Genomic DNA, 17,332 nt, shown 5'->3' with positions numbered 1-17,332 from the left:
TGCCTTCATAAGATTTCTCAGAAGGCCAAGTTCAAGTGTATACATTTTAACATCCTTCACAGGGATTACCTTACATCATTAAGGCTTCATCTCATATACCCAGTAGAAATTGAATCCTGTAGCACTTTACAAGTTTCCATTGAGCCCCTGTGAGCACGTGGTAGGTTTCCTGAATTTCCCAGCTGATAGAATATGACGTTTTTCGAATACCAAATAACATTCTCAAGTCAACACACTCTGCAGACTTCGTTTTCTAGTTCCGCAATGAGTCCGCTATCACATTTTGAGCCATGGCTCACTAGATGATCTATCAGACCACACCCAGATATTACATAATGGGTGATAAGGGAAACAGGAAAATGAAAGAATACATTTCGAAGTCTATGTGCAATCGCTCTCTATCGTTGGTACACTCCTGGTCCATTTTGGTTCTTTATAAAGAAACATGAAAGAAAGTTGCAGCATCCTATGGTTTTCTACCTGTTGGGTCTTGCTGATTTTATCAGACTTCAGCAGGAAGTGTGTGGTTTCCTTTGAACAATCATAATGCACCACTACAGATGCTGCATCCACACTCTTTAGAGCCCCGGGATTCTGGAAGAATTGTGTTTCTGCCTTAACATGGCCTTAGGAAAACGTTATTAGAGAAGTCACTGGAAGGATCGACCCTGACAGGTTCCACATGCTCGTCACACAAAATGTTTGAGCTGTATAATACTAGCAAAATAAAACCGAGATATGGAACTACCAGCAAGCAACATTTTAGGGTGCCGAAAGCAACATGTTGGTCCCAAGCAACAAGTAGCAGCCCACTGGAGTAGACATTGTTAAGACTGATGCTGGTCACTGGGACTTTAGCTTTCATGAAACTTTACTATTAGTTGTGGCCTTTAAGATATAGGTTTGCTATTTGCAGTTCTAACTTTATATGATTGTACCCTATGAGCCGTAACTGCTTAGCACTTTAAAACTAAATGGAGATGATCATGTGTAATTAAACATACTTCTTATAATCCACTGTACCCACAGTACATCATTGAAAATCTCAGTCGCATAGAGGGTAACCCGTGGGCTTTAGCAAATGATTAAAATTCATTGTAGAAGTCGACAAACTTGTAAGAGATTAATAATTACCTGTCTGAAGAGAGATCGCTTGCAAGTTGGTGCGTCACTCCAGAGCCATTTTTAATTGAGCCTTGCCGTGTGAGCCCTTGAGATCTGTTCCTGTCAGAGGCTGGTGCAGAGAGATCTCCCGAGGGTCCCTGATACTGGGATTGCTCTTGTAGCTTTGCTTTTTTCTCCTGAGGTGCTTCTTCGTTCCGGAGCCCTGTGAGAGGGTCTTGGCCAGGCTGCTGCTTTGAGTTTGTTCCACTGTTATAGAACCAGGCTCCGGATTTGGTGAGGATTTCTTGTTGTTTTCGGCACAAATTACATACCCATATTACCTGTGCATAGGTTGAAGACAAAAACAAAGCTGCTGTTTCAGTACTTGTTCTAATAAGCCAGACTAGAATTGTAAACAGGATTAGATTAGCATTATCTCGAGAGGTCACAAATATGCAAATGCTATATAATCATACATTAGCCTAAATCCTTAGAATGCATATATTTACTTTTTAATTAAGTCTGTGGTTTAGGGTGTATTTTGAACGTGAAATCTATCAGCTGCATTAATCCTACTGGAACAAAACCAAGCGAATTTGCATTTAGGTGGTCCATATTATTTTATATTCAAACTTTACAACTTTAAAAACCAATGCAATTAAGAATCATAATATAAACATTTTCCTCAAACAATTGAAAAGAATATCCATTACTATGACCAGTAACAAGATATTGAAAATATTCAAATCACAACAATAATATTGTGCATCCATATTCATACAAAGTAAATATTAATGTATTATTAAGTATATCCGCATGAAAAATAAAATAGGACAGGGCACTAAACTCCCCTACTAAGAAACGCATTCATACATATCATTACACTGACGCCAAATCATTTCATATTTCTCCAACATTTTCAATATTTTGAAATGTACTTATTAAAAAAGAAAGAAAAGAAACAGATTTCAAATCCAAATCTTAGCTGTCTGTATTACTTCCTATTTACATTACTTTAAAATTTACTTTCAAGGCTACAACTAGAAAAATAAATAGAATCATTGTGTCCACAGAGGATTACCAGTGACTGGAAGTGGTCTAAACATTCTGTCCATCACTTTTTGTGCACTCTAAACAATGAAATTGTAAGAAATACAGCTAATTGGTATGTTCACTCCATAAGACTCTCTCAGACTTGAAACTGTGCTCAAGGAACAACACTGCAATAACTGTAGCATACTATAGAAACTCAACAATAAGATGCCAATATTTGAAGATAAATGATTTGGGAGTAATACTTTAAAAAAATATATATATGTAATTATTGAGTTTTAAACATAATCAAGAACAATCATCTCACATTGAGTAGAACATGCTTGGCACATACTTCGTACTTAAAAGATTAAAGATTTAGGGCATCATTAGTATGGCGGACGCTGTGGGAAATGGGACCGCCCACTAAGGGTGCGGCGGTCCCGTACATCCCATTAGGATGCACCCGCCACAGTGGCGGGCGTATCCTGCATTCCCAACATTGTGGCGGGTGGTGCACTCAGCAACGCCCACCACAATGCCAGGAAGGCATGCTGTGCAATTGCATGCACAACATGGCAGGCACCGCGTGGGGCCTGCCATGTTGTGCATGGAACTACAGGGGTACCATAGGTACCCCCCATGTGCACCCCCAACCCCCAGAATCCATGGGGGCCCGCTATGGGCCCCCAATGTCAGAAACCGCCTGCCTTTCCGTGGCGGTGTTGCTGTACGCTCTGTTGCCAGGCTTTACCAGTACAGTAGTGTGTCATATGTGAGACTTTCAGATTCTCGTTTGACATACATTGCTTGACTGTAATGAGCGTTATCACTGTGTATGACGTAGCCTCACTGCTGATCCTCCCTCCTTTCAGGAACATTCACATGTGTACCCTTCGCGATAGCAACACTTTCAATGATACCACACAGCAGTGACATGCATGCCTGCGCATATCCACAACCTTGACAACAACATGTAATGTTCACCATTCAATCTTTTCAAACTCCATCTCATTAACAATAGTTTCCCCCCTCTCGACACATGCTACACTAATCTAAATTGCACATTCTGCGAGGTCAAAACTACAAAAGAAACACACATAAGTACACTTCCGGGCCAGATATGAACTGAACAACGCCCATGTCCCAGAATAATTATTCACATCACTAAGCTGGCCTGGCGTACACAATCCCAGCCCACTTTGCGTACGTATAAATAGGATAACCACGACGCCACACGTCCCTCCTCTTCCACAATACCTCCAGTGATATGCCACATCCACCTCGCATATCACAATTCGCAATAAAAAAAAAAAGAGTTGGATCCATGAGGTGTACACCATCCTGGCAATCAACACTCCATCTGAATTGTCAGCACTGCTGCCCATAGTGTTTGCTCACACAACAATGACAGCAGGTAAGCAGAGCAGCCTGGGTGCATAGGGCCTCCACTTGAACGTGGTGCGGCGGGAGGGGTGGGGTACTTCAGCCTGGCTGCGCAGGTGCGAACAAACAATATTGCTATGCGGAATGATGTGATCTCTGACCTCATTCAGTCTCATCTCTGTCTCATTTTAAAGACCTGCTGGACCGTACCCTAGGCCTGAGCCAGCGGGCAGCGCTGCCCTACAGACACCTCTTTAGCGCGGTGCTGCGGGAGGGGTGGGATGCATCAGCCAGAGTGTGCACGTACGAATAAGCAATATTGCCATGTGTAATGATGTAATCTCTGACCTCATTCAGTCACATCTCTGTCTAATTTTAAAAACCTGCTGTACCATAAGGTAGGTCTGAGCCTATGGGCAGCGCTGCCCTACAGACACCTGTTGAGCGCGATGCTGCGGGAGGGGTGGGGTGCCTCACCCTGAGTGCGCACGTGCAAAAAAGCAATGTTTCTGTGCGTAATTATGTGATCTCTGACCGCATTCAGTCACATCGGTCTAATTTTAAGGATCTTCTGGACCATGCTGTAGGCCTGAGCCAGCGGGCAGTGCTGCCCTACAGACATGTGGTGTTGGCTTTTAGGACACTGTAGTGAGCTTGTTACTAAATATACATGCACACAGGCTCCCGCTACTGCATTACATGCGCACATTATGATTCTAGCATGCACTCTGTTCCTTTGTATGTGAACGTTGGTATAACATATTATTTAACCTTGTGTATTCTTGTGCACTCCAACTCCTCTTTGAACCACAATTACCACTAACAGTTGGTAGATCGTACTTCAAAAACGAAGGTTGCACTCAACTCTTATTTTCTATCAAGCTTGAAATAAACCTTCACTTACCTCCAGACGTTTCCACCATTAAATTATTTCTCCCTTTTCAGACATTCCATTGATTGCCTCAGGAAGGGCGAAGCGGGAGCTGACCCTGCAATAATATCCTGGCATTCTGACACCTTCCATCGTGGTATCATGACACCATCCCTGACCGGAGACCTGGTCTACCCATCGCTGTATCATGACACCATCCCTGACCAGAGACCTGGTCTACTGTACAAATGTACCCCGGACTAGGAGCTTGCACCAACACGTCGGGAGACTAACCAGTGTTGGCAGGTGAGCAGTGAAGCCTCGGTGCGCAAGACGTACAATTGAGCACAGTGCGGGGGAAGGGGCTGAGGTGCAGCACCTTGGGTGAAGCATCCTGGGTGCATCGGTGCATGCAAGCTATTTTTCCGTATCTTATAATGTAGGACTATATTATCAAAGAACCGCAATAACATTATCACCACTTTAGCGGCAGGAAACTGCCACTAAAGCGGCGATAAGGGGTTGATAATATGCCCTTGTGAATTCCCATAGAAGCCCAGGTTCACACCAGAACCTGGGCTTCTATGGGAATTCACAAGGGCATATTATCAACCCTGTATCGCTGCTTTAGCGGCAGTTTCCGGCCGCTAAAGCAGCGATAATGTTATCACCGTTTCTTGATACTATGTCCCATAATCTCTGGCCTCATGTATTTAATTTTAAGGACTTGCTGAACCACACTCTTTCTCGCGGACCCCAGTGTCCTAGACAAATGGGTGACGGGAGGGAAAACACTAAGGGCTGGGTGCAATAGGCCGACGCTCTGTCTTCTCCTCCCTCTCTTCTTTTGACTCTCCCTCCCCTTCTCCCTTCCACCCACTCCCACTCCCCCTCCCTTCCATTCTCATTATGGTCCTTTCATTCGGAATACCTTTGTTTACCTCTTCCACATAGCACACGTAATTATGTTTCATTTTTGTCTTGCAGGTTTCCTACACTGCTTCCACTGGAGTCCAACCAACGGTTTTTATTATACTGTTTCTTCTATTAAAGTTTTGTTATTTGTGTTTTAATAAAGGTTACGTTTTTTTCAAATAAATAACTGAGTGTATAGGTCTTCTTTTTCTGACAACACTTGTCTATTATTTATTGTGAAAATCATCTGTTTATAGGAGATTTTAAGGACAAACTTATTTAATATTAGATTTAAGCATGGGCGAATTTTACGGATCTCGCGTTCGCGGATTTTGCGGATTTACGAACTCGCAATCCGCAAAATCCGCAAATTCTCGCGAATTTGCGGATTTTTTTTTATGTTCGCACGGGTTTCTGCAAGTTCGCGAGGGTTTTGTACAATTTCGCAAATTGCGAAATTGTACAAAACGCGTGCGAACTTGCAGCAACCCGTGCGAACACAATAATATGAAGAGAAAGAAGCTCCTGGTCACAGGAACAGCACGGGGATTGCGCTCATGAAAGTCAAGGATGCAAAGGCCTCTACCCAGCATCACAGCTGACTTTCCACGGTAGATTTGGGAAGAGGCACACCTGTCCAGCCTCGAAGACGCTCATGATTGTTTTTGGGCTAATGAATGAGTCACTGAATTTGAGCATCAACTAGTTCGAGCGACCATGTGTGTGTTACTATGCAATCGCCCCGAAGGACGCAGGGGTCCCTTGAGTGAGCTGTCCATCATAGTGGGTGAATGGCGGGAAGACGGTGCAAACCGCGAGTGTGTGCGCGGGGCCAAACGTGCGGGGCTTCCATGCGAGTTCACATGCCTCTTGTGTGCATAAAAGGTCAGAGAAAGATCAGTTCAGCAGATGAAGAGAAAAAGCTCCACAGGAAGGGTCACAGGAAGGGCATTTGTAAATATTTTAGGATGGCGCCGGCAAGCTGCCAGCGCCATCCTAAAATACTTACTAAATTAGCTTCAACAGGAAGCTCTAATAGATAAAATAAAGCAGTTGCGAGCACCTGCTTTATTTTATCTATTAGAGCTTCCTGTTGAAGCTAATTTAGTAACTATTTTAGGATGGCGCTGGCAGCTTGCCGGCGCCATCCTAAAATAGTTACTAGCAACAGGGCAGGCTTGAACTTTTGCCCCCGGAAAAATCTGCCGCTCGCGGATTTGCGGATTTTCGGTAAATTCGCGGGAGTTCGCGGATTGCGAATTTACCGAAAATCCGCAAAATCCGCGAGCGGAACGGATTTTCCGCCCATGCTTTATTAGATTGCACCTATCAAACATAATCTAACTGACTAGTAGACAAATGAAGCCTGGGTAATTGTACAACTGCAAGAGTTCTATGAGTGTATCACTTTATCACACCATAAGTACTGCCCCTGTGATTACAGAACAAATAAGGCACTGCCTAGGACCACCGAGGCTTCAGGGACTGCCGAGGCCCACCCTGCATATTTAAATAAAGCCCCTGATTTAGGGGTGGGCGGAAAATCCGTTCCGCTCGCGGATTTTGCGGATTTTCGGGAAATCCGCAATCCGCGAGATTTGCGAATCTCCCGCAAAATCCGCAAATCCGCGAGCAGCGGATTTTGCTCGCACTGCTCGCACTGTTCGCGTGAGTTCGCGTGAGTTCGCGCCCCGCGAATAAGTGCAAAATTGCTAAAAATACGATCTTAGCAAAACTGAAAGTAACTACTTACCAGGTTCAAAAGTTCAGGCTCATCATTAGTAGCCATTTCCTGTAGTGCTTCCTGAGGGGCCCCTCCAGAGTTCAGTTGCCAGTTGAAACTATTATGTGACCCTGCTCTGAACCTCAGAATAGTTACACATATGCCACAAAGGTCCTGAATTACAGCTAAGGGAGACAAGCAGGAGCCAGGCTGGAAGTTAAAATCCATTAATCAGCCCCTAATTCATTATTGTCAGTTGGGGCAGGGCAGGTGTTGTAACTAATTTTGCAACAATGAAAGCACTTAGCAAGTGCAAAAGATCACTAATCAGGGCGCACTAAGGAAGCAGGTGCCAGCTAAAAAAATATTCTGTGACACATTAATCAGCCCCAAATTAATTCAGGTCACTTGAGGCAGGGAAGGTGTGCTTTGCTTTGCCGAAAATAATGTACACTGGACAACCAGAGGGTGTGGTGATGAAACAGAGGGTGGCATGGGTGGGCCAGAGGGTGGCATGAGTAGTCAGAGAGTGGCAGTGGTGATAGAGAGTGGCAGTGATGAAGAAGAGTGTCCCAAACAGGCTGGACACGTAGAAACAACAAGTTCGCAAAACTTGCGACCCGACAGGTAAGTTCGCAAATTGCGAAATTGTAAAAACCCTCGCGAACTGGCAGAAACACGGGCGAACACACAAAAAAAAAAAATCCGCAAATTCGCGGGAATTCGCGGATTTTGCGGATTGCGAGTTCGCGAATCCGCAAAATTCGCGAACGCGAGATCCGCAAAATTCGCCCATGCTTACCCTGATTGTGGCGATCACCCGACTTCAGTTGGCCTCTAACCCCCCGAACAATTAGTAAACAATACCCGGGAAGGTGGCGCTCCCCTAGGATGCAAAACGTCTCTGTGCCCTTCCGCGCCTAATTTACATGTGACATTAAGATACCCAGTCCTACAGAGACCACGCAATAAAATAATTGGATTGGCCACGGAACATTACCCACCAGTGGCATCATTTAAAAGAATGGGTGAGACTCTGCTTTATTTTTGTTTTGTTTCTTCTTTTCTCTCCATTTTTACCATCCACATCCCCTCTATTACAGCGTTATGAGGTTTTACTCTTCTAGCTTCAAGTAGTCAAACAAGCATTTGCTATCACAGGGTGGAAGCCATGCACCACCCTCTAATAGCAAACACAAATGTCCCGCGAATGCACACCCCGGGAAATTGTATGAGCTGCGCCTGAGCGATCGCCCTCCCTAGGACCATGATGCATTTGTTAGTATAAACGCATACTAACACTACTTACACACGTGTAGTACAGCGACCAGAATGTAGTGAAGAAGCAGAGGAGGCGCGGGGGCGTGGCCATCCAGGCGACCAAGATGACCACCTGCGCTTGAAGCTCTGCCGGCCGGGCGCTTTTCTGGCCCATTATACCACTTACCTGCACATGAAACCTGGTGGATGCCTCTCCATGCGGCCCGGGAGATCCTGCTGTGCGAGGGGCTGCCATCGCCGCATTGATCCATGCGGCGGATCGCCCGTGACCTGCGGCGGCGGCCCTGATGTCCTTCTGTGGGTGGCGCTGATGCGGGGATGCAGCCTGTGAATTGCTGGTGAGCACGGGGCCCCGATCGGAACCCTCCCTGCCGGTATCGGCCCCCCGATCCCCTATACGAGTGGTCCCCCCCTCGACCCCCTGGCTGCGCTGGGCGTGCTGCCCTTGGAGGTACCGGTGGCTGCGGGGCTATTTCCGGGCTTCGTGGTTGCAGCTGCTCCTGGGCCTAGATTGGCTCTGGGGGGCTGGTTTTAAGGCCCTGGATGGCAGGTTTGATGCTCTGGACAAGAGGTAGGCCGATATGGGCGCGAAGGTTCAGGCACACGATCGTCGGGTGGATGTTGTTGAGGCCAGGGTCTCCGACATCGAGGATGGGGTGACGCAGTCACAGAAATGGCTGGAAAGGGTGGAGACGATTTTAAAGTAAGTGGCTATCAAAAACGAACACTTAGAGGCCCATAGTCGGCGGAACAATGTACGCATCATTGGCGTTCCGGAAACGGCCACCTCAGGCCGGATGGATGTCTTTGTGGAGCAACCCCTATCTGATCTTTTTGGCAGTGTGTCCTTTACGCAGGGCTTTGCGGTGGAGCGCGCCCATAGATCCTTGGGGCCTCGTCCCAAACCCGGTCAATCTCCGAGACCCATCATCGCCAGACTCATGAACTTCCGGGACAGGGACACTGCCCTTCGCTTTGCCCGTGAGCGGGGGGATATCCAGTGGCAGGGGAGCAGGCTCTCTTTTTCCGGATTTCACGGTCATGGTTCAGGATGCAAGATGTAAGTTCAACGGTGTGAAGGCTGCCTTGAAGAACTTGGGCCTTAGATATGGAATGCTCTACCCGGCCAGACTGAAGGTGGACGCTGACGGCAGATCCCGCATTTTTGAAAACTCAGCGGAGGCACAGGAGTTCTGCCAGGAATACAAGAAGAACAACAATGGTGCGGCGGCGGCAGCTGCTGCACGTGTGACATCTCCCCCACGTAGTGGCTCGGATGCCAGTATGGACCTTTTCTCCAATCCTGGGACTGGCTGATTCACTTTACCACTTGAAGGCTCTGTAATGAAAATTCCACTGTTATGTTATGTTACAGGAATTTGTACTGCGCACAGCTGCCCCAGCCAAGGGGCGTCCCGGCACATGCCAAGGAAACAAGCAACAACCACAGGAGACACAACAGCTAAAGAGGAGGAATCAAATTTAAAATAGGAAAGTTTTAATCGCCTTACGGAAGGAAAGAAGATCTTCCAACAACCGAATCTCCACCGTGAGGGAATTCCACAGTTCGGCGGCTTTGACCCGGAAGGAACGACCACCGATACGGCACAACTTGTATCGAGGGGTGATAGTGAGAGCTTGGCCCAAGGATCTCAGATGACGAGTGGGGACGTACCAGGACAAGAGGCCCGCAAGAGTTTGAGGAGCCGTACCTTTTAGGATCTTGAAGGCTAAGCACAGTACTTTGAATTGGATTCTTGCTCTGACTGGCAGCCAGTGCAACGCTTTCAGAGTACTGGAAACGGGGCAAGATCTAGGAAGACCGACGATAGCTCTGGCAGCAGAGTTTTGGACGCGTTGGAGGCGAGTGACTTCAGCCAGGTTAGCACCCACCAGGAGAGAGCTGGCGTAATCCAGGCACGATATAACAGTCGCCTGTATTACCAACTGCCGGGTACGAGAGTCGAAAGACTTCAGGACTGGTCGCAGAGCCCGGAGGATTCCAAAACAGCAAGCAGCCGTTTTCTTCGTGTGCCCCACAGAGTGGGATCCATCCACACCCCCAAGTTTTTTAATTCCGTCAGCGGAAGGGGGGCCGGCCCAAGCTCTGCAGGCCACCACCTGTCCCCCCAGAGATCCACCCTCCTACCGACGATCATGATCTCGGTCTTCTTCGCGTTGAGCTGGAGGCAGTTAGCCTTCATCCAGCTTGCCACCGCTCTAAGTCCACTCTGAAACCTGGGGGCATCCTGGTCCGCATCCCCGCTGATCGTAACTGCTAGCTGGGTGTCATCGGCATATAACACCATTGTCATACCCCACTGCCTGACAACCTCAGCTAGCGGTCTCACGTATAGATTGAACAACGTGGGGCTCAGCGAGGATCCCTGCGGCACTCCCTGTTTCCGAGGATGGAAATTGGACTGGAACGGCGGTACCGCAACGCTGAAGAGGCGACCATCGAGGAAGGACCGGAACCACTGGAGGGCGGACCCCCCCACTCCAATCTCCTCCAGGCGATGCAACAGGATGGGATGAGAGACAGTATCAAAGGCGGCGCTTAGATCTAATAATACAAGCGCCGCCATCTGTCCTGCATCCATCACTGTGCGAAGATGTTCAGCCATGGTGAGAAGGGCGGTTTCCGTGCTGTGACCAGCACGGAACCCGTTCTGGGTGGGATCTAAGATGTTAGCTCAGGTGAGGTGGTCGGAAAGAACCTTGTTCACGTGGGCCTCCACGACTTTGGTCGGCCAAGGGAGCAGGGAAATAGGCCGATAATTTTCCGGCTTTTCCGGGTCCAGAGAGGGTTTCTTCAAAATAGGAGAAACCACAGCCCGCTTCCAACTTGTTGGAACCGTACCCGAGGCCAGCGAGATGTTAATCAGGGTGAGTACCGAGGTACGACCCACAAACAGCTGGTCTCTAAAAAGGGCTGGCTTAAGCGGATCGGCGGGCGACCCGGATTTCACCTGCTGAGCCAAGATGTCAAAACCCTCAGATGTCAACGGGGGCAACACGTGAAGCAGAAAGTCTCCGTCGGTGTTACATGGAGTAGCTGCCGGTGGCCTAGTATCAGGGAATGTTGAGTAGATGTTCTGAACTTTTTCTAAAAAGAACCGGGCAAGAGCCTCACAGTGCGCCGTAGAGCTCGTTGTTATAGCCGAGGCCCGCTTTGCCACAAGGTCCTTTACCACTTTAAAGATGGTTTTTGATGGGTTAAGGCTATTGCCGAACTCCGCAGCGTAAAAAGCTGCCCGGGCCCGACATATAGCACGATGGTAAGCTTTGACGGCAGCGAGATAAACAGCCTTCTTCCCGCTGTCGTACATCTTCCGCCACTCCCTCTCTGCACGCCTACAACTGCCCTTGAGTGCGCGTAAGGCACTGTCATACCAGGGGCTTGACTCCCTGGAACTGATTTTCCTAGTTGAAACGGGAATCAGGGAATCAAGTGCCTTAGAAACCCACGAGCAGAACCGGTCGTAACCTGCATCCGCATCCTCCAAAGGTTCCAACGGCACTGCCGCGAGGGCATGATGAAGGTCCTCGAGTCTCAGTTTACTCCAGTGCCGTGTGGAAATCGTCCTCGCAGGAGCAGAAGAAGGAATTCCCGGCAAGGGGACATGGATGGCCACTAGAGAATGGTCTGTCCAGCCGAGCGGGGTAACGGCCGTTACTGTGGCCTCCGTCAAGTTCGTAAAAAACGGATCCAACGTATGGCCACCTACATGTGTAGGATGCCGCACTATTTGTTGGAGTTGAAGAGCCTCCAAATCGGCTAGGATACAGCACACCGTGTGGATATTCTGATTCTCAAAGTGCAGATTAAGGTCCCCCAAGATAGAGAAGTTAGCACACCCCACCGCCAGAGAACTGACCGCGTCGGGGAAGGCAGCCCTAAATGCCACCTCGCTTCCCGGAGGGCGATAGACTACCATCCCTGAAAGGGAAAACTGAGGGTTGACCAGAATTTTAAAGGTGGCACTCTCGCAGCCCACGATGTTAAGGGCAGACCAACAGCAAGAAAGACTAGATCTTACTGCGAGAGCAATACCCCCTCCCCTAGTCGATCGATTCAAGGTGAATACCGAAAAATCTGAGGGGAATGCCAGATTGATAATGGCCGTGTCATCATCCTTCAGCCAAGTTTCTGTGATAGCCACAATGTCAGGGGCCTCGTCTCGAATCAGGTCCCTAACGGCTTGGTGGTGTTGAACTAGAGACCTCGCGTTAAAGCTCAGGATGCGCAGAGCAAGGGCCTGACGGCCGCAGCGCGTAGCGACCGGTAGAGCCTTCTGACAGATCTTAACCGGAGAGTCCACCGTCCACTGACCACAGGCGCACTGATAAGGGCCACAGAGCGGGTGTATAGGTGCATATGTACAACTCGGGACCGAACGTCCTAAGACCGTAACGTAGAGGCAGAATATACAATCATAGCGCAATCCCGTGTAGCCGAACCTGAGGATGTTAGTATACCTGTCGGCCGCCGCGCCCGGCGCGTCCCAGGTGCGGACGGGCGAAGACGGGCAGGACTCAGGCACGACTCCGGCTAAGCGACGGCGTCCCACTGCGCGATCCCACTGCGCGGGAGAGGACGACTTTAAGTAGGCAAGGCGAATGGCACACCGAGCGAAGGGACGCTCCAAGATGGCACCCGATAAAGATCTAAACAGCCCAAGGCAAGATGGCGCCCACCGAACCAACCCCGGGACCCGGACCCGCCAAACGGCGGTGCGTTTACTCTTTTAAATGCAGGTAAGAGGGCGAGAGACTATTCCCAAGTGAAAGCGCCTAAAAACAAGGGGGAAACAAAATCAAGGTAAAACAAATACAAAACGGGCAATTAAAATGATCAGCGCAGCAGCAGCGCGACCTGCAGCAAAGCCAGTACCTTGACCAAGCTACTGGTGTCGAGTCCGCCTTAAGTAGGCGAGGCGAATGGCACACCGAGCGAAGGGACGCTCCAAGATGGCGCCCGATAAAGATCTAAACAGCCCAAGGCAAGATGGCGCCCACCGAACCAACCCCGGGACCCGGACCCGCCAAACGGCGGTGCGTTTACTCTTTTAAATGCAGGTAAGAGGGCGAGAGACTATTCCCAAGTGAAAGCACCTAAAAACAAGGGGGAAACAAAATCAAGATAAAACAAATACAAAACAGGCAATTAAACTGATCAGCGCAGCACTGCCGGCGTGGCGTTGCTGCGCCTCATGGTGTATACTGTGGTATGTTTGTTGTTTTTCCCAACTTTTCGGTGCCTATGGATATGTTCTGTCTCACTATGTTTGTTTGCATTGCATCAATATTTAGTTGTAGGGGTTGGGTTTTGCCTTAACAGGGACTGGGTGGGGCTGGGTGGTGGGTGGGGGAGGGGATGTTTGCTGTTTTTTCCTATTTGTTCAGTTCACACTACACAGGTCAATGGTACATGGCGCTGGGATCGATCTTTTAGACATATGTTGACTGATTCATTTGTTAGATGGCGCAACTAGGCTGACAGCCCGGTCCTTCCGGGCTTTCTTTGATGTCCTGGAATGTCATAGGTCTGAATAACACACGGAAACGCAGACAGGTTCTAAACTACATCACTCACCACAACATTGACATAATTTAATGCAGGAAACTCACTTGCCCAATCTGATTCGTCGTCCATGGCACTGAGCAGGCGACCCCACAGATTATTTTCCAATTATAGCAGTTATGCTAGGGGTGTGGCCATATTTATTCATAAAAAAGTCCCTTTCTCCCTCTTCAGGGTTATCTCAGAAGGGTAAGGCCGCTTTTTGATAGTTGTCGGTTGTCTTCTCGGTCACAATGTTGCTCTAGTAGGCCTTTATGGGCCTAATGTTGAATCAACTGAATTTTTCCATGCATTGCAAGTGCACCTTTTGGCTCTGGACCCTTGTCTGTTGCTAGTGGGGGTGATTTTAATCTGTTGTTAGATCCCACTAGAGAGAGCACTTCCTCCTCTCCTGATGCCAAGCACCGCTCATGGCTAGCCATGCTTGATATCTGTAAACAGTTCTCCTTGGTGGATGTCGAGCGCACCCATCACCCAGTCCACACAGCCTATACTCATGACTCTGGGTTCCACAACACTTGGACTCGGATAGATTATTGGCTAATTTCGCCAAGAGTTGCTGGCTGGTTCCATGGGTTCGATACGTTGCAACGTACATTTTCGGATCACTCTCCGGTTATACTTCGCCTTAACATTCCTCTACCTGGAGGATTTGAAAGCAGCCGCAGTACTTCTCAACGCCGAGAAGGCATTCGACTCCCTTGTGTGGCCTTTCTTCCTTTCGGTGATGCGTCGTATGGGTATGCCTGAATGTTTTGTCTCCACCACTGCTCTGCTATACACAGAGCCTACCGCTATATTGCGCCTGAATGGCACGATCTCCCCGCCTTTACGTCTATCCCGCGGCACCCGACAGGGCTGTCCCCTGTCCTATTTGCTTTTTATCTTGGCGATGGATCCTTTGGTACGGCACTTTCAAGAGAAACATCTCCACTGTGGCTTGCAGTTTCGCACTGGCCCACTTTTAATGTCATTATATGCCAATGACACAGTTTTATATGTTCGGCAACCCCACCTTAACCTCGAGCCCCTTATCAGGGAAATGATCCATATTGGCGTGTTCTCTGGTCTGGTCTGGCGCCAGTCAGTGATTTTTCCATTAACAAGCAGTACAACTACATCGGACTGCGAGTTTCCGCTGGAATGGTGCCATGATGCGGTTAAATATCTTTGAGTCCATATTCATTTGGATTCTGCCTCCATTATTCGGCTAAATTATGGCTGAGCGATTAGCGCGCTGGAATCGCAGGTCGATAGGTGGCTGCGGCTGCCTTTGTCCATGGCCAGCAGAGTGGCCATCATAAAAATGGTAGTCCTCCCGAGATTTCTGTATTTTTTTAATAACATTCCCATTCCTCTTACTCAGTCCTTTTTTACAATTGTGCCACCTTCTTCTGCGCTTGGTATGGGGCGGCCAAAATCCACGAGTGAGCTGGAGGGTTTTGACACTGCCACCGGAGCGAGGCGGACTGGGAGTCCCGGATATGTATCTCTACTATTTGATTGCAGAGTGTTGTTACTCTTATGCTTGGTACCACCCAGATGCCAGAATCCCTTATTTGAAGCCAGAGGCAGATTTGGTACTTCCGCAGAAATTATCCACAATATTACCTATTGGTGTCCCTAGAGACCCACAGGATATTCAAACTGTTTCCACCACTAGTTGGGCGTGGGACAGGCTGCGTAGACTATTGGGTATCGACCTATTGTGCTCTCCGGCGCTCTCACTCCCGAACCCCACTTGTCTTCCCATCACTGGTGAGGTTTTGGTGCAACGCAAACTGACGAAGTTACAGATTTCTACACTTGGTGATCTGTTCCCCAACAATCATGTTTTGTCTGTGTCCGGTTTCAGGATTGCTCCTTTATGGATGGATTTGTGTTGCGCCACATGCTTTCCATGTTGCGGGCAACCTTCCCTACATTTCCGATAGCTCCTGAACCGTTCACTCCACTGTTGGTAATAATCGAAAGTCCAACGGGCGCACATTTGGTCTCTAAAAGGTATAGGCAGTGTATTATGGATCTTCCTTTCTCTGACGCTAAAGTCCGCACGGCATGGGAGTGTGATCTGGGCCGTCCCATTACTGATGATCAATGGGAGCAGTGTTGCAGAGTCACGAAAGAGGTGTCGCTGAACAGTCGGCACAAGTTGTTGCATTTAAAATTTCTTCGAAGGATGTACCATACCCCAGCTTGGTCACACAAGATAGACCCCTCCAGAACCCACCATTGTCCGAAATGTCATGCCCCACATGCAGACTTTGCCCACCTTTCCTGGACCTGCCCCAAATTGCAGCATTTTTGGGTACAGGTAGACGACACGCTAGGAGAAATATTTGCTATGACACTTGTTCCCATTCCTGAAATTGCGTTGCTGGGATACATGGATAACTTCCCAAAAAAATTCAGAAGGCTCGTTCGCTGCATTGGGATTCTTACTGGCCAAACGAGAGGTGACGTTGCTCTGGGGTAGCAGGAAAGCCCCTACTTCCCATGCATGGCTTCGTAGTTTGGCAAATTGTAACGTGAACTGCGAGGAGTATTCTACCCTCGTGCCCAGCTCCTCTCGCCCGGTGGATATTTGGGGCCCATATAGTGCGTTTATTACACATAAGCGTAGTGAAGCTGATGCACAGGTTGCCAGTGGCATTGTTCCCGAGGGTGTAGGCTAGGAGTGCTGTTGTAATGTCTGGTGTCATGTGACATGACTTTGCGTATCTGCTATTTAAATGTGTCGCTGGGGATTAAGACTTCAATTGAGAGGGGGCGGTGGGTTAGTTCCAAGAGATGTATACATTCTGGACAGATCATTGACAATGTGGCTGTACTTGATTATTTTCATTAATAGTTTCTGGGGCCTGGGGTGATGCCCGATAATGTTTTCATGATCTCATATGTGTTAAGGCGTCTTACCATTGTACCGATGTGTGCATTGCTTATTGACGTATTTGTGTGTAACACTGAAAATAAAACTTTAAAAACAATTTTAAAAATAAAGAGGCAGAGGAAGCGCAAACTCTAAAAATATAAATCCTACCAGAAGTCGGATGACATATTTCAATGAGCCAACGACCCGGGCATGAGTAGAAACAGCTACACAAAGAAAACGGGTCTTCAGCACAACGGTGCCTTCTTTTTACCTTCTCCTGCTCATCGCCAAATTTATGTAGTGAAGAGGCAGACAGCAGTGGATCCAAAAAGTAGATTTATTGCAAGAAAACAAGACACCTGAAACAACCACCAACAGGAGCAGACAGCAAAGCAACAGTCTAATCCAGCACCGTGTACAACCTCCGCAAGGTTCCCCTCATGACAGCCCTAAATTCTAACATTACATACTTGGATTCTAGTAGAATTACATACTAACATTCTACTATGACTTACATTGGAATACTAAACAGAGCACATGACTTTACAGCAATGATCTCAT

The 17,332-nt window shown here is 48.2% G+C and overlaps 1 protein-coding gene across 2 annotated transcripts in view; it reads right to left on the bottom strand.

Annotated features, from left to right (window-relative positions):
* RIMS2 (regulating synaptic membrane exocytosis 2) overlaps window positions 1-17,332 on the bottom strand; it is a 1,859,827-nt gene that overhangs the window by 1,264,887 nt on the left and 577,608 nt on the right. For both annotated transcript variants that reach the window (XM_086966100.1, XM_086966101.1), the window contains one exon: window positions 1,135-1,445. In XM_086966100.1, the coding sequence (XP_086822226.1) occupies window positions 1,135-1,445 (311 nt within the window). The remainder of the gene's footprint in view (window positions 1-1,134; window positions 1,446-17,332) is intronic.

The sequence above is a fragment of the Lissotriton vulgaris genome, chromosome 4_1, assembly GCF_964263255.1.
Source record: "Lissotriton vulgaris chromosome 4_1, aLisVul1.2, whole genome shotgun sequence".
Lineage (NCBI taxonomy): Eukaryota > Metazoa > Chordata > Amphibia > Caudata > Salamandridae > Lissotriton > Lissotriton vulgaris.
The sequence above is the reverse complement of the archived record's forward strand: the minus strand, read 5'-3'. Positions and strand labels throughout refer to the sequence as shown.